Here is a 25682-nt window from a genome sequence, read left to right on the forward strand (position 1 = left end):
CCAGTTCGGTAGACATTGCCCAACCCTAATATAGACTCATACAAAAGTCATTCCTCTCAATCATTATCGTCCATTAGAAGTGTGTGGCAGTTAATTTATCTGCGGAGACACTGACCTCTGCCTATATTTCCTTACTTTACTTTACTTTACTTTACTTTACTTTACTATGTCTGGGACATTTCTGGGGACAGGAATGTGTTGGGTAGATGTTGTTGGGACTGTATTAAAGTTAGCAACCAGGTGCCAAACTGTACGCAGCTGGTATCCAAGAGGAAACTACAAAAATGGTGGACAAAGAGCAGAAAAAAAGTCTTGGGGACACTGTTGTGGGCATTTTATGGGTGCAATGTCCAGTTGGATAGCAGAAGTAGAAGTAAGCTTTAGTCCTACAGACTGTCTGTGATTCGGCCCAGTGGCTAATCATGGTGGCTTGGTGTCAGAGATAGTAGAGGTATGATCGTATTGTCCCATTTGACATGCAATAGGCGGTGACTTCCACATGTTTTATTTTCCCAGTCTCTCTAGCAAAGATGATTAGTGTACCGTTACCCTTGGAAAATGCTGCCTCTGGTTCAGGACTGGAAGTCGCACCCATAATTCTCGCAAGGTATCATGGAGGCAAGGAATAAGGCCGACTATTCCTGTATAGTATACCTTTAATTAGCCCACTATATTTTGAGAACCCCACCAAGAAACAATGATACATTCATCCTGAAATAATGAACTTTACTATTTACCATATGAGTCATTTACATATAAACTTTAAACATATTTGTATAATCTAGACATTGAAAGACATGGCCCTTTGGTTCCTGAGTGAATGCATTTCAGAGTCTGTTCTCTTTTTTCAACATTCTCTCTCTCAGACACACACACATACACCCACACACACACACACACACACACACACACACACACACACACACACACACACACACACAATGCTTTCACGCCAACCTGAACAGCCCTGACACAAGCCATGTTCTCTGGATCATTAGCCTCATGTATGCTATAGATCTCACGGTGCACTGAGCTAGGGTCGAGTCAGCCACTCAGCCTGTGTGCGCGTATGTGTGTGTTGGTGTGTGTGTGTGTGTGAGCACTCGTCCTCCTGTCTGTCTTGTTGTTTATGTCTACATTTTCTGTCTTTCTGTCCACCCAGCTGACCTGCAGATGAAAGCAAACTTCTTACACTTCATCTCCCTTTGATGCTTCTACAGTATCTGTTATCACAGAGTGCTCTGTTTGTGTATGTGCGTGTACTGCATACGTGTGTGTTGTGTCAGCATCGGGGCTAGGCGCACACAGTGTGCATAGCAACAGAAAAATGTCGATCCCCGTGTATTTTCTGCTTGCTCCAGAAGTTCCTTAATACAGCATCAATGGATTCACAATTAATCTCCAGCTCACAGTCCCCGCTTTCCTGCACTCTTTCACCTTCACTCACTCTGCTGCTCACCCCCTCAAACACACACACACACACACACACACACACACACACACACACACTCACAGATACATTGTTATGCCCCCCCCATATCTATCTTTCACTCCCTGTCTATTAAACTCTGAATAGGGTGACAGCAGAATACTGCCATTCTGTTGTAGTATTTGATCAAGGACAGCCACAAGGCTGAAATGGGTGGTGTGTGTAGGTATGTGCATCTGTGTGCATGCAAGTGGATGAGAGTGTGACTAAAGATGTGGGAATATGGGAGTGTGTGTGAGGGAGAGATTAGTAAGATTACTAAAACATCTTTATAGTCTCTGTGCGGCTGTGGTGCCATCTTCTGGTGGGGAAGCACAACAGCGTTGACTTAATTATACAGCAAGCAGGAGAGCTGGCTGAGACGATGCACATTTGCATTCAGAACACTCAAACAGGGCGAATGCGACATTTAAAATATGAAATGAAAAACAAACTCATAGATTAAAAAAAAAACACATTTATTATAGTGACAGACATCATAAAACATTTCAAATATTTGCTGAAATTGGGTTTAACATTTAGCATATTGGATAAGATGACATGGAATTTATAGTAAATGTACATTATACAGGAAACATAAGACAGTACTGTACAACCTGTAGAATATAGCAGCTTGCAACCTCTTTCAGTGCACACACATACACACACACACACACACACACACACACACACACACACACACACTCACACTCACACATTTTCTCACTCATATACGGACATAATGCTGTTGTAATACAGAGCCTTCGCAATCACTTACACTGCTAAAGGAGATGTGTTAATTTGTTTCAAGGGCCGTTCAGTGATCTCAGTGAAGCATCCGTTACAGACAATGCAGTTACAAAGACTGTCCCTTCTTTTCCATGACAAAGTTTGAAGTGACAGACTTTGTGACGCTAATATCCAGAGTGGATTGAAATTGGAGGTCTGCCAAGGTCTGAGTGTGGGGAGATGATAATTCATTCAGCTCAGGCTCAAACATACACGCACACACACTCTCTCCTTCTGCAGTTTTCTCTTTGCATACTGACACTACTGCAGAAAAACTTCCAAACACAGATGCACACACACACACACACAAGATGAATTAACACATTGGAAATATTCAATTCTTTATAGAAAGAGCATGAATGTCACATTTTCTGCCTCTTTTTTTAAACGCTTTAACGCTGACCAGCCATACATTCCTTTCATCTACACAGAATGCAAAGAGCACATTCATATATACAGTCAGTGACTTTGCGATAACATTAAAATACTGAAAATGGAGTTCACTTTGGTGCTTCCGTACAGTGGACATCATTATGAGACGGAAACTTGGCTGAAAAGCTGAAATGTAGATAACACACTGTACATCGTTTATCTGCCTTCCACGACATTAATTTCTTTTGTCATAGATCTATAAGACCCAAATCACCTTTAGAGTGTCACAAATACACTCATTAAAATACTATATACAGTAAGGACCACTCTATCTAATCCCCCTGGAGATGCGTGAAGCTTGACGAGAGTGCCCTTAACATTGCCCTACCACTGGATAGTTTTCTAAGTGGCCCATTGATGTACTCTACAAAGGGAGCTGCTGAACCACTGCACTTTGGTGTTCAAACATTCAAGTAATGCCAGGAATCAAGAGTATTCACATACACACATACCACTCTGGTGGATTTGCTACCAAAAGAAAAATCATGTAAAATGGATGAAACCAAATGTTTGCCTGGTCTGCTCCCAACTCAATCAAAAGAATCAGTTCAGGATGTGTTTAAATCACAGTGTTACCCCATGCATTCATCTGTTAAGAGTGCTCAGATCAGGTTCGAATTGATCTGCTGGCTGTGCAGGGTGGAACAACATAGAAACCAGGTGTCCTGAGTGCACAGCTGGATTTACAGAAGTAGAGGCTCTAGGTTTGATTTAGTCCCCCCTGGTTCTGTTTCATGCTCTATTGAGTCTCAGGGTTGGGGTAGTATTTGAAGACCTTGTAGATCCACTGTGTGTAGTAGGGCACATTGATGAAGATGCCAGGCTGGTTTGCTCGTGCACAGCCTCTGCCGTGGACGCTCACTCCCACAATAACCCTGAGCTCTCCATCCTGACACACAAGAGGGCCGCCGTAATCCCTCTGCAAAAGAAGAAAGAGATAGCACATTTATTGACGTCGCTTGTGGAGAAGTGGCCATCATCACTGTTTACATTTATGTCAGGGTTAAACGGAAGCAAAATGCATTTTTAAGCTCCCAGTGACAGACAGTACCATCAGTATTTGTGAACATGGACAGCTCTCCTCTGAAGCTGGAAACCACAAAACCAAAGCTTTGATCGCTGATGAAATTTAGTGCAACAGTCTCCAGCTGCTCTATTTACAACGGACTGAATACTAAGCCTACGGATTCAAAGAACATTTGTTTGAGATGTGGATCAAACTGAGCTTTGAAAGCTCTGTGTTGAACCAAGGCACTAATATACAGTAGTTGAGAATTCACACTGAGAACAATTACTCTATCCAAAGGTCTAAAAGGCCTGTTCTTGTATACCAACAAGGATTGATCGCACTGTATGAATTCTAGTGTGGAGTTTTCCTTCTGATCTGTAAAACAGTTATTTGGCCTCGTGTTTAAATGGTAAAACACCTCAGTGGGAAAAGAATATGAATAAGTAACAGTTTACCTCACACACTCCCTCATTCCTCCTGCCTCCTGCACAGATCTTGGTGTTGGTGATGTGGAGGTTCCCTCTGTGCATCTCTCTACACCTCGTATTACTGACAATGGGCAGGTCCACCGCCTTCAGTATGTCATCGTGGCCAGTGTCTGAAAGAAATAAAGGTTGCACTTTACTGAGTCTGTTCTGTTGTAGCATATGCATTACAAATGCAACCATTGTACTGTAGAGCTGCTATTTTTTGGCATGATTTTGTTTGTACAGAAATTATAGCATAGTTTAACTTTTATTAAAAACATCAATCTTCTGTGATCCTGTGTGTAAAGCAAGCCACCCAACAAGCACTTCTGAGCCAGAGTTGAGAAACATATGGCCTAAACAGTGACCAATTATTTGAGAGAGGACTGTGTTACAGTATACTTTTGCACCTCCAGAATATACAACATAATCCAGGAGAGATGCAATATATTGCAGACCTGGAGACCAGATACAACAGCTTTAGTGAACACACAATATAGAATATCAGTACCTTTGGTCTCCCCCCATCCATACATTTTACATAATGTTCCTTCTGGAATGGAGCACCCAGCAATGGGTAGCTGAAGTGTATGGACATTATCTGCGGGAAGGGCAGGCCTGGAAGTATTAAATGAAAACAGAAAAGCATGAGCAACATCACACACACACACATACATATCAATATATCTTTGAGATTATTTTTCCAGGCACTCACTTAGACAGCCTTACGAGGGCTAAACTGGAGCCCTCAGGACCACATCTCACATGAGCTATGCTGACTTCCTGTCTCTTGGACCAGTCAGGAGCGCCCTCTCGAATATCTGAGACTCCCAGCCACACCCGATACTCGCTGAGGTCTGGAACACTGAAGACAGAGTTAATGCTTAATAAAAGCATTCCACATTTATTACTCTCTACAAGCTCAGACTGACAAGGGCAGACAGTCACAACTGAAGAGAGTTAAGTACTTACGCTTGAATTAAAAGAAATATATATGAACTGAACAAATAAATCTTACATTTAATACACTGAGGATATAAAAGCAAAATGCAGCAACAATTCAAGGTTCAAGCAAAAGGAAATAAACAACATTAACAGACAGCGAGCGTTGAAGTTACCATGAGGAGAAGCACTGTCTGTCAGTGAGGACCCACTCCTCTCGTATTAGTGAACCTCCACACCAGTGCTGTGACCTGAAAAGAGACAAGAAAACAAATCAAGGAAGGCTGTGAAATACTGGACACACACTAAAATTATCTTGCCACTGTTAGAAACTTAAGCACTAAAGTATATAAAACTTGAGGAGGGGGGAAACAGCAGTACAATGAAAACCATCCATCCATTTTCATCCGCTTATCCGGGGCCAGGTCGCAGGGGCAGCAGGCCAAGCAAAGCACCCCAGACATCCCTCTCCCCAGCTACGCTTTCCAGATCCTCCTAGGGGATCCCAAGGTATTCCCAGGCCAGATGAGATATGTAATCCCTCCAGCATGTTCTGGGTCTGCCCCAGGGCCTCCTACCAGTGGGACGTGCCCGGAACATCTCTAAAGAGAGGCACACAGGCATCCTAATCAGATGTCCGAACCACCTCAACTGATTCCTTCTGATGTGAAGGAGCAGCAGCTCTACTCCGAGCTACCTCAAGCTGTCCGTGCTTCTCACCCTATCTCTAAGGCTGAGCCCAGCCACCCCACAGAGGAAACTCATTTCAGCCACTTGTATCCATGATCTCATTTTTTTCGGTCACTACCAAGAGCTCATGACCATAGATTATGGTTTGGGACGTAGATGGACCAGTAAATCAAAAGCTTTGCCTTCTGGCTCAGCTCCCTCTTCACCACCACGGACCGGCGCAGGGCCAGTATCACTGCATCCCAGGCTCCATTCTACCCTGACTTGTAAACAAGACCCTGAGATACTTCAACTCCCTCGCTTCAGGCAGAAACCCTCTCCCAACCCAGAGGGGCCACCGGTCTACAGGCTGAGAACCATGGCCTCAGATTCGGAGGTGATGACTCTCATCCCGACTGCTTCACACTCGGCTGCAAAATGCCCCAGTGCCTACTGGAGGTCAAGGTGTAATGAAGCCAACAGAAGCACATCATCTGCAAAAAGCGGAGACACAATTCTGAGGTTCCCAAACGGGACCCCTCTGTCCCTTTTCCTTTCTTTTCCTCACAATACAAACCTAACAATGCAATTTTAGTCCATAAAACCACATGACAAAATGTCACCTCAAACTTAACACATGAAGTAGTGCGAGACTTTGAGTGTGTATAATAAAATAAAGCATTTGCAGGGCAGACAGGGTATTTTAGAATTCTGACTTGAAGGACTATTTTGTTGCTGGCATTGTTAGGAAAAGAAGTAAGAGTTTTAGAAATTTCTATCTAAATTTCCATCTCTATTTGCGTGCGTGTGCTTCTAAGCCCTGTGGAAAGGCCTCTGAAACAGCATTTGAACCCTCAACTGAAAACAAAAATGAGAAGAAAAAAACAATTCCACTGAATTTTTTTAAGAATTCAAGGGTGGTCTGGGCCGGATGGCCTACTGTTCTTCTCCAGTGGTGAAGGAAAATGTGCAGAATATTAAATGTGCCTCCGTACCCTTTCTGTATGCTGACCATCCAGCTGCCGTCTGATATGCCCACCGGATAACCTCCCACAATCCTGGTTCTTTTATGGACAAAACACCCCCCAGAGGACAGCTCACCTGGAGAAGCAGAAACACACAGACACACACACACCAATATTTTTATACATCTCATGTCATAGAATGCGCATTTTACACATAAATATGCACTCACAGGCACGGCACACTGTAGTTAACAGTGACATATTGTTTACACTGTCACAACACAAGAGGCACTTGAGCTGCCTAATGATCCGCCATAATCATCATTAGATTTAAAACATGATGATGAGGCCATTCATTAAGGTAATTATTGAATGTGTTTATATGACACATGTGTCATTTAAACTGTATACGCCAAGAGATTGAGGGGTTCATCCTCTGTTCTTGAGTTATTATGTGCACAAGAACACAAACACACACACACACACACACACACACTGCTATACACCATATACACAGAAACAGATGCCACCGTGACAACCTAATGTCCTGCATTATGTGCCATGATGTACCATGATGGCTCGACATTAAAAGGACTCCAGGAGGTTCTGAAAACACTACTACTTGCCTTGGAGGCTATCAAAGACAGATCAGCAGCTGAGCCACTTGCAAACACAGATAGACAGACGAGTAGACGGAGACACTCACCCAGTGGAATGGTGTTCTGTGAAGCATCACCTGCAGAAAGTAGCAGAGACAAACAAGAGGTCAGGGAGTGTTAACTGATGCAAGATAAGAGGTGACCTCACATGCGGTTGCAAATTTTACAATGGCCGCCAGGGCCCTCGTGTTTGTCTGACATGTATTGATCATTTTTTTGAATCTGGAGGGCTTTAACTGTATGTAACAATCCTTAAAGGACCATACTACAGTATACAAGTTATGAAGATCATTTTCAAACCCAAGATTAACTTTTTTAGATTTTTGTTAATATACTTCATCTTTAGTTCCAGGCCAGCAGTTGGTCTCCATTAATTTTCGTACAGTGTGAAAATAAATTAGCACACTCTCATAATCTCCTAATGTTGTGTAATCCATCAAAGTAAACATCAAGGTTCTACTAATTTGGTGTCAGCATTAAATTATTCTTGCATGCTCATGCAGATTACACACATGACTGCACTGCATTACCCCGTGACATTAATGGAACTTCGACAAGGTAACAGCAGACAGAACATACTAAAATATCTTAAACATAGCAGCATTGTTTGCAAAATTATTAGCTGTAATGTAAAGTATATTTGCACTGCAACTATGACTATGCCACCAATATAGAGCCATGATCGAAAACACGCACACACACATGCACACAGTCATGATGCCTCTGGCTCTTGGTCCATGTGGGAATAGTTAGAAGGAGCCCTCCCCTGTCTTCCTGATGAGTTGTGAATCTCCTCTGACACACACTGACCTGCAAGCGTAGACAGATCTACACACTGCAAACTAAGTGTGTATATGTACATGTGTGTGTGTGCATGAGACAGACATCCAGACAGAGTGCATACAAATCTTCACTAGCTTTGTCTCAGACCAAGAAGAATGAAAAACTTTCAATTTCACAGTGTCACAGACTATTTTCCCCAACTGTGTGTCTCTATGTGTGATTGTGTGCGGCTTGCATGTACACACCGTATGTGCACTCACATGGTTTAACATTGCAGTAGTCCCAGGGAATGGCAGAGTTGTTGGTGTAACACCAGGGACCATGTTTGTCTTTATCAGGGTTTCTGCAGTAGGTTCCCTCCAGGCTAGCCATTAGCATGCCACTTGACAAACACACAAACATAAAAGATCCAATAACTTATCTTTTATCAACATTCAGTAAGCCCAAAAGACAATTTTCAAAACAAAAGGAAGTTTTTTCCCCCTTCAAGTAGATAATCCGGCTGTTGATGAAAGTAAAAAGGATTTGCTGGTGATTTATAACCATTAGTAAAAGCTGAACAAATTTTGCCAGATAGGATCTGGACTGTAAAAACTACGCAGCTGTGTAGGCTCCGTCCCTCTGGACAAGATAAGGAGGTGATTTGCAAAGGAATTACTCACTGAGACAGTATGTACCCACCTACATGCACATATCTAATACATGCTCATGCAGACATATCCCACACATGGAATATTCTCATAAGAATTTTAAAACCACAAACAAAACCTGTTCCCACACTGAATTCCTTGACCGATAAGGTGGAGAACTGGAAGGTAAAAGGGAGACACAGGAGAGGGATGCTGGGTACTAGTGTGCTGTGTTTCTCGCAGCTAGCATAACAGCCAGCTCTAGCTGTGACTCTCTAACCCTGACTTCTGACCCCTTAGCAGGAGCCAAGCGGTGGAGCTGATTGGCTTTGAAGTGTTCCTACAAAGGAGGGGTTTGGGGTCAGAGGTGAGGAGTGAAGTGTATATCCCCCAGCCAAGTTATCACTCGGAGTCATTCCTGCTGAGTTAGGTCATCTTCAGGGAAACACTTCTCTAGCCATTAGGAGATGCTGGAGAGGCGAGTCACGGCACCCGCAGGAGCCGTTTTCTCCTCTGAGGAACAGGAGGCCCGACTTGATCCGCTAACAACAATAAGACGTAACTAGAGGTCAATACTGGGGCGCCTCCCCGCACTAACCACCATGTCTCAGGTTCGCACACATGGTTCTTGAAAACACAGACACATTCCCCTGCACACTGAGGCTGTCACGCACAAGCTTGTATCACAAAGAGCTAATTTCCCAAGAATTCTCTCTCGTGTTGAAACCCATGAAATTTGCTTATTTTCTGTTCATTATCAGTGATTTCCTTTGATCCCACTGAGCTTTAAAAAAAAAAAAACGTTCTACACTATGTTGGACTCTCCCTGATGGGTTACATGTACTTGAGCTGTGTGACATCTTGATCTCTATTTTAGGCAGAGGCGCTTGTCTGCAGTTTATTGATGGTGCGGATCTGTTTTGTACATCTTTGAGGAGTTTGGGAAAGTTATTAGGTTAGAAAGTAGCAGGGATCCAGCCAGCTGACCTGTTGCTGTGGTTTCTCCAGGGACCACAGGGAAGGTTTGATCTAGTCCTTGACTGCTCTCCTTGGTAATTCTCCCCAAAGCCTTCATAGCAGTCTGTATTTGGACAAAAAAAAAAGAAGTAAAATGAGACAGGCATACTTTATGTCTCTGCGAACAAACAGCTTTGAACAAAAAAACGTGCACAACAGGCAGTGCTCAGCATTACAAAGCTTTTGTAAACCTTCATCACCACAACAATAGTTTTTTGTGCAGTCTTTGTCATGCAGTGTTGTTGTACTCCAAACTATTAAAAAAAGACTAGTCAATTATATGCGGAGGAATAAAAATAACCATTAGTTTCTGATCTATCGTGGTTGTCATTGGATCTCAAATACAGAGAGCTGAGAACACAAAGAAGTCGTCTACAAAGATGCCTTAGAAACATGAGTCGTAAATAAGTTTTAGATGCTGTCTGTCACCCTGCGTCTCATTTCTATATGAGAACGTATTCAACCCTCCAGGGTAGACCACAACGCAACCTCAGAGGGGGTTTGTAATCCCAATGCAAGGCCACATACCCTCAAAGACATGTCGCTAAGATCCCTTGGGAAATCTGCATTTGTGTACTCAGCCATAGATCTACATCTTTTACTTCCAAATCTCTTGCTACCCCAGAAAGACTCCCATCCAGCACTAATCCTTCCACTCCATCTTTCACTGTCCAGTGAGACCTGACGATCCTGAGCCGCTGTCAGAGTTTGTTTATGTGAGGCGAGGTGGTCAGTCCTTCCCACAGTCCTATAGGGCTACAGTACTCCGCAGGGATGGAGAAAACGTGGTTACAAGCCAGTGAGTGTGGTTACAGGGTCTCATGTGAACTTGTCCACAAAATATGAAAATGTGGACTTGTTCTGTGTTCAGGATGTAGTGAAAATCAGCTTTCTCCTCGCTGTTTTTAGAATCAGATAAAGCTGTTGAGTCTCTCACCACTGACAGCCTTGTTTTGGGTGCCGCACTGAGGGATGTTGGTGCAGAACATTGTGCGCACTCTTGGGTCCGTAGTGAAGCACCACGGGAATTCTTGGCCATCTGGATTCCGACAGTAGTTTTCTCTCAGGTCCCTGGAAAACAGAGAGAAAGTCATCCTGTAATCTGCTCAGATTTAAGTGCATGCAGGTGGGTGAGTGAGTGAATGGTGTCTGACTCACTTGCAGGGGTAGGCTTGAGGTATGAATGTGTGGTTATGGGGATACTGAGAGTCCCAGCGTTGGCAGGTGAGTCCAGTAGGCACCACATCCACCGTCCCTCTGTAATTCTCTCCTCTGCCCTGGTAACACTCGGTTGTTTCCACCTCATTATTTTCAGGTGGTGTTTCTGTTAAAAAGAGCAAAAATATGTTGAGGGGTGGGCATTTTTGTTCAAGGTAACATACAGCTTGTTTGTATTCCCTTAAATAACATGGGTGAGTACGCAGATGAAGGAAATAGTTTGGTGAAGAACTCATCATAGTTTTTCAGTCTTTCCTAGCAACCCAAGCTTATACAAGTTTCACAGTATAACAAAACAGTATAGTAATTAAGACTTTAGATCTTGTGGTTTTATAGTTGAAACACGAAAGTTGTTTCAACATTACCCCCCCAGAAAAGCTTCATATTTCCACATTTGCTTACAATGCCTCTCTTTTCTCACACACATTCACTCAGTGGACTTTGAAGCACCGTTTAAACACTAATAAATGCAGAGAACAACACGCTAAACAACAGGTAGCTAATCCCAGCTCAAATTTCCATGTGATTGCAGTACCCCTAGAACTTTTTTATTCTAGGGGTGGCCAGATGGGGCCACTTAAAGTCTTGTGGAAGTCGAAAACCATGTCAATAAGAGAATTAAGGAATCACATACTAGGGCTGCCCCCTAAGAGTCAGAGATTCGAATCATCAGTTGGGGACCTCTAAGTCAACTGCGATTCTTGGGGACGAATCCATCCTCAGATTTAGCTGTAGAGTGGGCGCTCCTCATACACAGAGGAGGAGAAGAGATGCTTTGCCTGGTCAGTTTTTTTTTTATATCTAGTGTTGGCAAAAAAATGTTGTGGCAGATTTACCATCCATCGTTAGCATAGTTAGCTTGTTTGCTATAGTATGTGAATGTCACTGTCACACTGAATGTCCCGCTAAACCCCAATCAAACTCTCAAACTCTAACTTTTATAAAAAATAAGGAACAAATAGTCAAATATTTGTATTGAAAAGCCACATTTGATTCGACTGACATAATTCTCATTTGGGTACAGCCCTTTTGCATACTGACATACTTTGGTTACCTACTTTACAGTTAATGTTACTAATTATCTTTTGTACATAGACTAATACCGGTACATTTAATATTTTGAATTCCAAGACAATCCTGTTTTAATAATGTGAAATGTATCTGCTTATGTTAGACGATGTTCCTCAAATGGGCTGGTTGTTCTTTGATGGTAAAGAACATAACATTTACTGGAAACATGTCAAGGTTAGGGGAGACTTGTGGGTACCCAAGAAACCCATTTTCATTTAGATATCAGCTGTGGCTCCTTCAGCAAGATACTGAACACCAAATTGCTCCCAATGGCTGTTCCACTGGTGTGCGAGTGTGTGAATGTGACTCGTAGTGTTGTAGTGTAGTGTTTGATTAGTCAGATGATTAGAAAGGCGCTATACAAGTGCAGGTCCAGATCTTGAGGTGAGAGTTCAAGGGACCTCTTCAAACATGGCCATGCCAGTTGTTGCCTAACCACAATTTAGCCTAACTCTGAAGCATTATTTAGCCCCCCTATGCCAATATGGTTAATACCAATGAATGCCTTAGGTTGTCTAGTTCCACAAGAGCATGCTAAAGCAGACTCCAAACTCTCTTGCTCAATACTGGACCAATGTCAAAAACTGTTGTTCCCATTTGTCACTCAAACACAAAAGCATGGGAAATAGGGTCCAGATTGAAAAATACCAAAGTTACTCTTTAGGGATTGTCAGGGACAAAGGAAAGGGTGGGGGATGTGTGATAAGTCTAACGACCATAGTCATTTGGTGAATTAATCATGTTGTTGATTTCCTCAGGTAGTCTAAATTGTAATTTCAGCATACAGGAATTTTGAGTACCAACACTCAAGTCAGCTCTCAGGAGTGCCACTGTGTGATTGCACCAAAATAGGACATTAATCAAAGATAACCTGACTTAGTAATTTATGCTGCACAGAAAAGGCAAAGACAGATAAAAGCCAAATTAGTTTGAAATAGTGAATGGAGAGATGTGGGAGACTGTGAACTGCAGAGAAAGTTGGAGGTGAGTGAAGTTTGCAAGAGCGAGGCGAACTTCACATGAACTGTGGCACTGTACTGACACCTTGATGGACCGGACTATATATTATAGAATAAAATACTCTACATGACACATGGCACATTACACATTTTTCCATTTGCCTGCTCTTCTTTTATTATTTCTCCCACTCACACACATGTTGTAGAAATCCCAACTCCGGTCGTAAAAATCACACAGTGCAGGATTTTATCTCCCAGCTGTCAACACCAAATGGTCCAGGCTGTAACAGACAATTTGCTCTTATCAGGAGTGATGCCCGAATCAATTGGCCAAAAAATTCCAGTGTGTTCGCACCCTCGGGTCTTTAAGTGCTTCCATGAGGGTTGCGAATACTTCCCTTTATCTGGTTATAATCAGGTTGTTGTAGCACATGTACAAGCAATTACAAACAATAATGAATAGTAAAATGATTTAGCACTGAGGAAACAGTGTGACAGTGCTTTTGACAAGACGAATGGCTAAACAGCCTCAATGTCTTGGCCACCTGCTTTCCACAGAACAGCTCACTGTACGGATTAAGAAGACTCACAGTATAATGAGGCTGATATGGCCAAAATTGGAAAAACAAGTCAGGAAATCTTATCTGCTCCACTTTTCTTTAGAGAAGGGCTGCTCATTACGCATGAGTTGCAAAAGTTCATTAGCCTGAACATTGTGCACAATTGTATCCGACCATGTGCAACGCTGCAGATCTCCAAGACCCTAAAACAGACATTTTCTGTCCATACAATATGTCTAAAAATAGATATGCACCAGTTGTGACAGTAAACAAAAGAGCAGGCCTTGACAAAAGAACACTTTGTCTCTCTGTCTCTTGCTCCCTCCACTCTGCCTTGTTTTGATTAAGACTAACTGGGTCGTAAACTTGGTCTGTTCCCAACAAACTCCCATATCAGAAAGAGAGTCAGAGAGAGACACACAGAGAGTGCAGGAGGGGGAGACAGTTTTTAGAGGGAGAAAAACAGGGGGGGAACAGTGAATCACTGGGTCCACATGGAGGAGTGCCATCTAGTAAACATGGTGCCAGGACGGCTGATGATTCTAGCAGGCAAACAGGCCAGTCACAGACCCAGGAGAAAGAAGCTGAGCCCAACAATAACACCAGAGCTCTCTCTGTTTTATGTTCTCGAGGACCACAGTGGCTGTCTCAGTGACTCGTCACTGATTGTAGGTCAACTAAGAGCGTGCAGTATCTGCTGGTGTATTACTAAGTATAGACACCCGAAACACAAAGCCAGATGTGACACACACACCTAGCTCTTACACATTAATCACACTGCTTATGGTTGGTCTTTGAGGTGTAATGAAAATGATCTGCTTGTAGTGTGTGTGACCCTGGTGTTGTGTCTGAATGTGTAACAGGAGGTTAATGTGGAGCGGTAACTGAGCCCAGTGCAGTTTGACCACCACACATAAGAGCTGGCATAGAACAATAAACAGCAGCCCAGTGGCGCGGGGGAAAAATAAACATTCTTGCTATTAGAGAAGACATAACAGAGAGCCAAACCAAAGAGGGGAACTCTGTGTGTGCATGTGGGTGTGTGTGTGTGTGTATTCTATAATATAAGCCAACGTGGGGGTAAAGGAGTGGTAAAATGAAAGGTACAGGAAGCTGTAAATTCTGGTGCCGTCAGTCACACTTCGTTGGCCTGCACAGCACACAAACACACCCACGCACATAGATTTCCACTTAACATGCATGACATTCAACCACACACAAACAAACATGCACACATGCTTACCACAAACTTTGATGTTGCAATACTCCCAGGGTGTGTTTGGGTCCGTGGTAAAACACCAGGGTCTTTGGCGTCCGTCTGGGTTTCTACAATAGTTATCATCCAGGCCCTTGTCCGGGTACCTAACACAAAACATGCGGTATAAGAATTTTAATGTATCGACAAAAGGGATATGAGTGAAAACAACTATCACACTGGTGCACGACCCTTAGTGCAGCTCTCAGACTTGAAGCTAAGTTGCACAAAACACTAATTGCCACGTTTCTGAAAGCCCAGAGGTACCTGAAAAGAGAATCATATTTTCATTTTCCTTCTGAATCCTTAGGAGAACAGAGCAAAAGTGGAGAGACAATTCACTCTTGCACGCAACTGAGGCATAAATAACTGGAATGGTGCAAGGACTCCATCTGTGAATCTGTTCAGAGCTCAGGGGAGTGAGGAAGATAATAGGCTGCACCACTACAGGTGTTCTACAGTAAGTCATCCCAAAGTCCCGCATCCCTCCAGGCCTCCAGCCTCCAGGCGTGCAGTATCAGGCTGTGGGACCCTCTCATTACATTAGTGCTATGAGCAGTCTGGGACCTCGTTTACACAAACACTGGGATGATTAAGGATGTGTTAACGAGTCCCCACTAATCCAGACCACCTGCCATCCGACTAGCTGGAACATTCTCTTGACACGGACGCGCGCGCACTTAGCAGACATGCACATACACAAGCAATTAGGGAATATACTAATGCAGCCTGAAATATATGGCCTCTCTATAATAGGTATAAGCTTATCTCATGGCTGGGTATGAGTCTGCTTTATAATCTATGGAGAACTTAAAGGAATTTGGACCAATTATAAATGAGTGAAGAGTTTTCCCAGCAAAGTGTTGCTAAAAACATACAATTACACACTGAATTCTGATAGCATTCCTTCAGGGAAAGGCACACTGGCTGACTTTAAATCACTCCAGAGTCTGTGCACCAAAACCACATGAAATTATTGTGTGAACTTATTATTACATAAAATGTTCTCATGCTTTTTGCCGTACATTTTATGCATCCATGTGTGTGGGCTTAAGTGTGATTGAGCACGCACAATTTGGTGTGACGCTAAGTGATGCAGATGCGTGTGTGTGCGTGTGTGTGTGTGTGTGTGTGTGTGTGTGTGTGTGTGTGTGTGTGTGTGTGTCACCTCTTGGGGTGGTACAGGTGTTTGTGTGGATCATCCAGGTCCCAGCGCTGGCATTCCTTTCCACTTTCTGTGTGGTCCATGGGTCCTCTGTAATCTTCCCCATTACAGTTCATACACTCAACTATGCAGCAAAGACACGCACATACACATGTACATGCAGACACACACACCCACAAACACACAGAGCAACAGATTAGAGGAACACAGTATCAAACTACCAAAAATTCACTTAGCAAAACAGAAACATAGAGAGCACAGAATGAAAATCAATCATGATACTTTTAGCGGCACAGCTATGGCTTGTTGAAGCAATAAACGTGGACATAGTGGATCATCAAATATAACTTTAAAGAAGTATTTCACTGCTGGGAAGATGCTCCTTTCATAAAACTATGATGCTGATGCAGTAGAAAGACGCAACTACACTTGAAATTGGTGCTAAATGACCAGAGGAAAAAAATCAGAGAAAAAGGGCTGTGGCATTTGCTATTGCTCTAGAGGTGGAAAAACCTACAACTACCAGAATGCACTGCGCCGCACCGGACCAATAAATGCTCCCACTAGTGCGGGATGTAATGTGGGCTTGGCCATGGCGAATTACAGCTTAATGGTAAGCTAAAATATGTTTCTGAGAACATTTTCGACGAGACATGGACAACACAGTTTGTTTTTTATAGGATCCATTTTTGCAATACAGGAAACAGTATGGTGCTTACGTTTTGTTCATATATTCTTGTATTACAGCTAAACAGTGCACTAAAATATGCTTCGGAAGACATTTTAGGTGAGAAATAGGCAATACAGTAACAGTATCTTGGCTTATATTTGATCAGCACTGCCTAGTTTTACTACCCTGGAAATCCAGAGTTCTCGTGACAGCCCAATTTGAATTTGCTTGGCGAGTCACTCTGGCACTCAGTAATGATGCTCATCACCTATGCCCATGAAACCGAGCTGCACCAATCACATCGGTGTATCTGATATAGGCGGACCAGAGGCGAGCTAAACAGATGACGACAGCGCTGCGACGACGAAGTCCGGAATCAGTCAGTAAACACTGCAAGATGGCTACAGATGAACACCAGTTGTTTGAAACGGCTTTGGCCGCTACAATGAACGAGTTAGACTTGGCTTTTTCTCTAAAAGAGGAACAGAAGACGGCGCTCGAATCTTTCCTTTGCAAGAAGGACGTTTTTGCTGTTTTGCCGACCGGATACGGCAAGAGTCTAATCCACCAGTTAGCTCCGCTGGTAGCTAAATGTATACGTCACCCCGTGTATTGTTCTGATTGGTCGTAGTGTTATCCAATTGCGTGCAGTGATATTTACAAATGCATGCTTGGTGCCGCCCCTTGAGTTGGGCCATTTTCATTACTCATAGCCAGACCCTAAATCTTTCTAGATTTGGGTCTGGATTTCCAGGCTATAGTTTTACAGTTTGATCTGAGTTTGGTCTGAGTTTAAGAGAGAGGGGCCAGGTTCTCTCTGGATCTGCTTCTATACGCTTCGTGTTTGTGGTGGCGGGAATACAAAAATGCCGATGTATCATCTATCGTTTGAGCAAGAGCCCTAGAGCCAGCGAGAGATGAGCAGGGAGATCTGGGCACTGGTAGGATATAGGGAAGTTTACTATGGCTCATTTACACATATAACACACATTACATTGTATTATGATACACAGCTAGTTGAAAATTGGCAAAGTATCCCCCAAAAGAAGTTGCGAGCACAGAATGCAGATAAATCATGGTACTTTTCGAAGTGTAGCTTTGTGTCGACAAAGCAATAAACTTGGACAGAGTGGATCATCAAATTTAATCACATCATTTTCTGCCTCAAAGTGCTTATCCAATAAAACCTTTTATAAAGTCTTAATAGATCTCCCTGAAGTTCAGACATTATACACATACAGTTAACGTATAGGTCACCCTAATGACATCAATGATGTCTTTGATGTAGAGAAGGCACCCCTTTTTGCATGTTGACTCGTACACAGTCTAGTGTAAACAACAGAGAGCACGCAGATTAGAACCAGATGTTTATGAGTCCGCCGCTGTCATGACAGAGCACTTTTAATACCACTGGCTGCATGCGCATGTGTATTTGTGCACGCCATGCTTTCGTGTCCATGTGTATGTTTCCTATTAGGACCAGCTAATTTCTGGAGAAACCCTTCCAGTCATTTTCGTCTGAACGAGCGCATGCTCTTTATTAAAAATATAAAGTCATTATCTGTGTTGTACAACTTATGATAACCCAGGGGGACACCACATGTGAGCTGGAGAGCAAGAAGGGTTCCCATCCCGTCTTATCGAGTCACAGCCTGGTTCTTCATTAAGGTGATCCAGTGTCATATACATGCGCAGGAAACAACCCGCCTGACAGCATGAATCCCCGGGGATTAGATAAGAGAGGTCATTATCATCCCTTTCTTCGGCAAGACATCAGCGTCTGACAGTAATATTGTGTGATGTAACGTAGAGGCTGAAACACCGGTGGGAAAGTGTTTTTCTGTCATCACGAGTTTTACTTACACGGACCCATAACTCGCACTCAGCAGTTACATTCTGCGTGTGCCACAGGGATGGATGAAATAGCTAACAATTTATCTATAGGAGACGACAGGGGATTAATATCCTCTAACATTCCAACGCCAGCCTCTTTAGGTTCAAACCATTTACAAAAGCTGAGGCTGATGGAATGAGAGGGGACAGCATAAACTGAACCACACACCTGGAAACGGCTGCAGCTGGCCTCAGCAAATAAAGAAAATCTGTGCCCCACGCACACAAACGCACACACACAGATGTAGAGCACAGTTAGAGCCAGCGTTGCTTATTCCAAGGCACTGTGTGATTGCCTAATTTGCCGCAGCACATTTCAGACCATGAAGCCTGAATTGGTGAGGCAATTTGCAATGTGGAATGGGCATTATTTTAAGAGAAATGTCCGCTCAGACTCATACAGTACAGACATATTTTGTGTGTGTGTGTAGCCTACCCTGTGAACACTGCGGTATGCCACACTCCTGGTGTCTGAGGTGTGGCCGGGGGTCTGTGGTAAAGCACCATGGGCCGACGGTGGAGTTGTCTGGGTTGCGACAGAAGTTTTCTCTGAGGTCCTTCTTCCTGAACCTCTTAGACATGAATCTGTCGGGAGCAGAGCCGCAGTTACACAAACAGACACATGTACCAAGAACGGTTGCCAAGTGTTTCAGCTGGCATGCAGAGCAACTTCTTTTGAAAAACACCCAAGGTCGCAGTTTCTGTTTTCTTTTATTCATCCCTGGCAGAATGACGAATCCTCCACTTATTTATAAGTGGGCTGCTGTTTGACTCTGATAGCTGAAACCTGCCTGTAAACACCTCCACCGAAAATTAACAAGTGTACCAGTAATTGATGGCAAAGCTGGAGGGTCAAGCACTCGATGACATGGTGTTATTAATAAGAGAAAACAAATTAATATGTAGAGGCAATGTTAGTTTTCCATGAGGCTGGTTCTGAAAGTAGTGTAAACACACTGACAAATGACTCATATCTTCTGCATCAGGGAAGCACATGGCCGTGGTCACCGGTTGCGATGATGGACACAGTGTGGTCTTTGAGTCAAGCTGTGTTTTTCCACATGATGATGAAAAGATAAAGCTCTGAAGTAGTCTTTTAGTGGAGTGGGTAATGACAGTTACAGAAATGAGAAGGCCCTTGCTGGGCAGTCAAAACGGAGGAGAAATCTTTCACTGATAAAAATGCAATTTGTTCTTGTGTGTGCATGTGTGTGTGTGTGTGTGTGTGTGTGTGTCTGTCAGAGTTTCCCAAGCCTGTAAGCTGACTGATAAAACATACAAAGCGCCTGGGTTTAATTACGTGATCTACAGACATTAATAGCAGCCTGATAAAGCAGGTTCACTGGAGGTACAAACGTATGCTGCCCTCTTTGATTCGTCTACTGCGGCGACATCTCACTACAAAGCCTTTCAAAGTCATTTAATACCTCTGAGTAGTGGGGAGTGGAGACAGAAGGAGGTAGCATGCGGTTCAAAGATAATGAAGGTCTAAGATGAGGTGTACATGTTGTTTCTCTGATGGTTATTAATATCTGGCAAGTCTTAAACTTTGTTCTTATTTTACTGGTGTGTTCTCCTCAGTGTTTTTCAACATTGTCCCTTCACTTGACTTAAAATATTGCAGTCTTTTTTAAATTTAAACATAGATGATGGGAAAAGATAACATACTGCAAGTCATTTGTCTCATATTCTCATGTTTGTGTAGCAGTGAGGATTGCAGAATCCAACAAGCTGAAACTTTTCCCATGTGCCAAGCGTGCCAACTCCCCAGATAGGATTCCTTCAGTGTTCATTGTTCAGGAGGTTTTTACGCTGAACCAGTTATCCACAGAGGTCCCTTCTTCTCCAAAACAAACAGATCAGGTGAATTAAACCCGCAAAAAAACTGAATAAAGCAGTTTCAAGTTATAAATCAGTGTTTCTCTGATGTTGTTTGGCTCACTGCAGATTGGCTGTTAGCTCAGCATCTCCTAATGTAATGTGTGCTCCCCTTTTTTTCTCTGATAATTTTTTTTAGTTTTTTTTTTATATACTTTTTTTTTTATAACTTAAGATCCAAATGCTCAGGAGATTTTTACCAGGAGCCGAATTATCCGCAGAGGTCTCTTCCTCTCCAAAACAAACGAATCAGGTGATTTAAACTGGTAAAAACACTGATTAAAGCAGTTTCAAGTTACAAATCAGTGTTTTTCCGATGCTGTTTGGCTCATTGCAGATGGGCCGTTTGCCCAGCATCTGCTAATATGCGCTCACTTTTTTTCTGTGATAACTTAAGATCCAGATGCTCAAGAGATTTTTATCGGGAGCTGAATTATGCACAGAGGTCTCTTCCTCTCCAAAACAAAGGGATCAGGTGATTTAAACTGGTAAAAACACTGAATAAAGTAGTTTCACATTACAAATCAGTGTTTTTCCAATGTTGTTTGGCTCACTGCAGATTGGCTGTTAGCTCAGCATCTGCTAATGTGTGCTCCCCTTTTTTTCCCTGATTACTCAAGATACAAATGCTCAGGAGATTTTTTACCAGGAGCCGAATTATCCGCAGAGGACTCTGCCTTTCCAGAACAATTGGACCAGCGATTAAAAACCTGTCAAAACACTGAATAAAGCAGTTCTGTGTTGAACGATCAGTGTTTTTCCCACACTGCTCATCAGAGTGGCTGAGTGGCTAACACGAAAACACAAATGGCCCTATCTAGACCAAGTGTTGATTTGTCTGTTCTGGGCTGCGGCAGAAACATGTTGTTGCAACCTATTAGACTCCATGGATGAGGACCCGCTCTCTTTGTGGTTATAAACGGCTTATTTTGAGACAACAAAAACTCATATTTTCAGTTGATTATACACTAAAGAAAACATACTTATTATGTTATATTCCACTTCTGCCAATATATCCCCCTACATCCTACACACTGGACCTTTAAAAGAAACTACATCTACAGTAGACTTAATATGAGACTAAATACTTTGTTGGACATTTTGTAAAGGATAAATGCAGTTATCTTGTAGCTTACCAGGCAATTAGTGCTAACTTTCATAATCCTATAGAAGGCATTGTTTTGCTTGCAACGTTTGTCTTTAAACTCCACTTAATTGGCCCCTTCTCTATGCTGCATCAGAAAGTAAGCCTGCGTATTGAAAAAAGAGCTTTATCTGGGAATTTAGCTGGGGATGTACCTAAAGCTTAACCAAAAGCTGCATATTAGATATGATCCTAATCCCAGAAAAACACACCCACACATGCGCGCACACACACCTAGATAAACAGTAGGGGCGCAGCAGGAAATGATCTGTGACTCTGTAAAGCGTTACAATGAGGTCAGATCTGATGAATGACTGCTCCCAGGAGCCTAATCAACCCCTAATATATCATACTCATATACACACACAGACACATGCAGGCTAGCCTCTAGCTACTAGCTAATTGCATCAGTAACAGTAAGAAGTGGCTTTAACACTACTTTGTTTGACACTGTGGTGAAAATCAGATTCTTACTTGTGTTCATGAGGAATAGGAGAGGCCCAAGCCTGGCACAGGATCCCGCTCACTGTCACTGACCTCCGCCCCCTGTAGTTCTGACCTGTACCCACAATGCACTCCCTCACATAGTCTGAAAGAAAGAGAGGATGGGGAGAGACGGGGAGACAAGTTGACAGCGAAAAAGACAGCGAGTGAGTGGGACGAGCCAACAACCTGATCACTGTGTTGTGTACACAGAGCCAGTATGGATGATGAAGAAAACAGACAGAAGGAGATGTTCAGCTATAATGCAGAGCTTAACAAGGACGTGACAATGCCAAAAGCCAAATCTGTTTTCCTAATCTTCTGCAAAACATTTGGATCCAGTAAAATAGGCTACACAGCTTGCATGTTCACTGTTGTGGTCAGTCAGAGTCAAGTGGGATGGGGGTTTCCGTCGTTTACACAAACTTAATGACAGAAAATGAACCATAATGTGCTGCGACACAATAAACACGACAATGGTCCTTGCCCTTCCTTGTCTTGATCTAGAGAAATGGCATCATGACGAAGCTACAAACACTTTGAAAATGGGTATTTATAAAGTTATAAAAGTATCCTGCATATTCTAAAACAAGGAGTGAACTAAAGCTTACTGCTGATTGGAAGTGACACTATGCTTTGCAGTTTTCTGATATATTTCCAGATATGGTGACAGAAGAAGACGTCACTTTAGTATCAGCCGCTAAAGAGGAAAGTTGGAACAGCAGAGGGTACCTTTCTTTTGATAGAGTTGGTAGTTGAAGTCCTGTTGGCTCTGAACTCCTGGTGAGTTCTTGTCGAACGACAGCCACTGGCATTTCCTGTTTTTATGATCATAGAGAAACGCTCTGGAGAATAAAGAGGAAAGGAAGGGGAGAAAACGAGAGTGGGGTAAGAGTGAAGTAAATGTCAAGGCTGTTAACACAGCTGTTACATGGGTATGCTAAGCAGTTAAGAGGCCTGCCGAACCAGACGGACAACAATGCATTACACAGGTGGAACACATAATTAAGCAACTTGAGGAACAGTACTCTCTGTGCACTGATTCATTGACACTGTGGCAGAGTTACTTTACTATGTTACACAAAAAAAAAACCTGCAGCTAAAAGTGTGACGCCACAGTGTAAGAGCAAACATACCTGCAGCTGAAGGGAAGTCTTCTGTTGCGGCTGCAGGCTTTTGCACACTTGGCCGTGCTGACCCTCTTGCTTTTGGTCAGGTGGGAGGCATCTGGAGACAGGACAACCAGCCGTATCCCCTCAGTCTTCTGGTAGTCCTGGAGCGCATTTCTCTTGCCCTCTGATACACAATTAAACAACATGTCCATGACCTTCAGCAGTGTTTAAAGGTAGTCTGGCACCACGAGGTTGACAGCACTGATTACAAGCCTTGGTGTCATCATTACAACAGATACTCCTGTCTAATTTATGGTTTGTTTTATCAATAAAAGGAATACAAGGAACATTGAACTGTAAGATGCTACAAGATTTTATTATAACAACATATATGCATATTATAATAACAAAACCGGTTGTTTTTAGAGAGACAAAGTGACATTTCAAGTTGTGATTGTGCCACCAAAACCAGGCATCTGAAGCCCATTACCAAGTGGTTTTTGTTCCCAAATGTACACACAGATTTCCACAAAGTTTCAACATTATTATTACTATCATTATTATTATAATCAACCCAAAGCCCTCTCTGTGTCTGGTAGACAGTGTGTATAATCAGCTAATGATCCCACTCAGACTGAGAACACTGTGCAACACCATACAGTTTGTCAATTAGTCCTATTTAACTGTTATTAATCTACAGGACTTAATAGGATGCACAGTCATTTATCACTGCCCCCCCAATAAAAACCAAGGCTGCCACAAAATCAGAGAGCCAGTTACACATTTACATTTAGACAGAAAACTCGTTTCTCCTCCTCCCACCCATCTCAACTCTCTGCCTATATGCACTCCAGTCGATTCAAGAGCTTTTATCATGAGGAAAAAAACTTAATCATGTGGTGTTTCTGTCAGAAGGGTGCTTGAAAAGCTGTCTATTCTTGGAAGTCATGTAAACAGCATAAAGGCAGCTGGTGTTTCAGATTCAGGATTTGGGTGCTGGTGATGCAACCTGAGGATCATGCACAGAGGACCGGACCAGGCATCATGTTTGTCCGATCCTCAACTTGAGTTCACCGTGTCGGCAGTTTCAGTGCCTTAGAGGGAGCAATGAGCCGCACAATCGCGCTCTGCTATGACTACAGGATGACTCAAGCACTAATTTGATTTTAATAAGGGTCATTTTGTGGGACGGTGGTTTGCGTCTGTTCACTTTACCATAGCGTGTATTTATCCCGCGATCCATTGAGATAATGCGTGTCTTACAGTAATGCGTCCCTATGCGGTGTAATGCGCTCTGGCACAGAGCGGGCGCAATACAGCAAGAGTTGGGATTTAAAAGCCCCTGTGTGATCGTCAGTGATGGCAAAAGCATTTTTCATATTTCTTCCAGGAACTTAAGAAATGTTCTCAAGACTGATAATCACTTTTAGCACTGTCTTGTTAGAATTAGATGTGCAAAATAACCGATACAAACATCACAATGAACAAAACACTAACCGATACATTATTATCTGAATATTACGCACACCAGATGATGGTTAAGTTACATTATTAAAGATATCTTATCTGTTTTGCACTGAGCGCAAACCAACGCGTTCAGACACCAGCTCCAGCTCCAGCTCAGTGGCGGGCGTCATGGAGAGAAAAATGGTTTTCGCCAAACTTACCAGAACAAGAAATGATGAAGAGTCCGATAATGAGCTTGTAAATCCACATCGCCACGTCACGCACAACAACACTTTCAGAGAACCAAGTGTGGGAAAACAAACGCTGCTTGCTGTGCTGTCAGACTGCGACCAGGAGATGTTGCTTCCACCACTGCACAGATGATGCGTCTCCTCTCTAAGTACTTCCTCGCTTCCCTCCCTCCCTCCTTCCCTCCCTCCCTCTCTGTGCGTACGACTTTATCCCCCTCTCCCTCTCTCTCGCCTCATCTCTTTCTCCTTGCAATTAAGTGTTTTTTGATTGGCCTGAATGGCACAAACAATACAGCAGTGACAGTGCTGAATATGTCAGGTTTCATGCCCTGATCTTTATGTCACTGTGTGAGTGAGTGTGTGTGTGTGTCATTAGGGTATAACCACGTGTTACCATTTGTTCCCACTCAATAATCAAGACTTCCTGTTATAAGAAAATATGACATTATCAGCATATTTTGGTTCTTTTTCTTTCAGTTTCTTTGCTGAACTTTGTCCCTCACCATCCTGTCTTCTCATTTAAAGCAGTGGTTCCCAACTGGTGGGTTGTGGTCCAAAAGTTGGTCGCAGGTCCTTTCCGATTGGACCGCAACTTACTTGCAAATGTGTTGTTTGTAAAAACATTTTACTTTTCAGCACAGAGCCTTTATTTTAAAATGCCATTTCCTGCTGTAGAGGTAGCGACTAATGGACAGCTACTTACAAAAGGACAGTAAACTAGCAAGGTACTTCCGTTTTCACAGGAAAT

At 42.9% G+C, this 25682-nt stretch overlaps 1 protein-coding gene across 2 annotated transcripts; it reads right to left on the bottom strand.

Annotated features, from left to right (window-relative positions):
• Window positions 1-1942: 1942 nt before the first annotated feature.
• Window positions 1943-25086, bottom strand: LOC126407558 (hepatocyte growth factor). 2 transcript variants are annotated; one of them, XM_050072554.1, is made up of 18 exons: window positions 24905-25086; window positions 23262-23421; window positions 22858-22970; window positions 22117-22231; window positions 19057-19205; window positions 16061-16181; window positions 14881-14999; window positions 10988-11153; window positions 10767-10900; window positions 9800-9893; window positions 8429-8565; window positions 7448-7477; window positions 6772-6877; window positions 5284-5358; window positions 4881-5030; window positions 4677-4783; window positions 4154-4296; window positions 1943-3608 (listed from the first exon to the last, which is right to left on the bottom strand). In XM_050072554.1, the coding sequence occupies exons 1-18, from the start codon at window positions 24951-24953 to the stop codon at window positions 3429-3431; spliced, it is 2148 nt and encodes a 715-aa protein (XP_049928511.1). In that variant the 5' UTR covers window positions 24954-25086; the 3' UTR covers window positions 1943-3428. The 2 variants fall into 2 exon arrangements, with proteins under 2 accessions (XP_049928511.1, XP_049928512.1); XM_050072555.1 differs by having other exon boundaries at window positions 8444-8565; window positions 24905-25085.
• Between the last annotated feature and the right edge of the window lie 596 nt (window positions 25087-25682).

This window comes from Epinephelus moara, chromosome 20 (genome assembly GCF_006386435.1).
Source record: "Epinephelus moara isolate mb chromosome 20, YSFRI_EMoa_1.0, whole genome shotgun sequence".
Taxonomy (NCBI): domain Eukaryota; kingdom Metazoa; phylum Chordata; class Actinopteri; order Perciformes; family Serranidae; genus Epinephelus; species Epinephelus moara.

Excerpts from the sequence above, each read along its gene's own strand:
- LOC126407558 (XM_050072554.1), bottom strand. The coding sequence starts at position 24,953 with ATGTGGATTTACAAGCTCATTATCGGACTCTTCATCATTTCTTGTTCT. Across the intron at positions 23,422-24,904 it reads CTTCATCATTTCTTGTTCTG|AGGGCAAGAGAAATGCGCTC; the intron begins GTAAGTTTGGCG and ends ATTGTGTATCAG. Across the intron at positions 7,478-8,428 it reads ACCATGTGAGTGCACATACG|GTGATGCTTCACAGAACACC; the intron begins GTGTGTACATGC and ends TACTTTCTGCAG.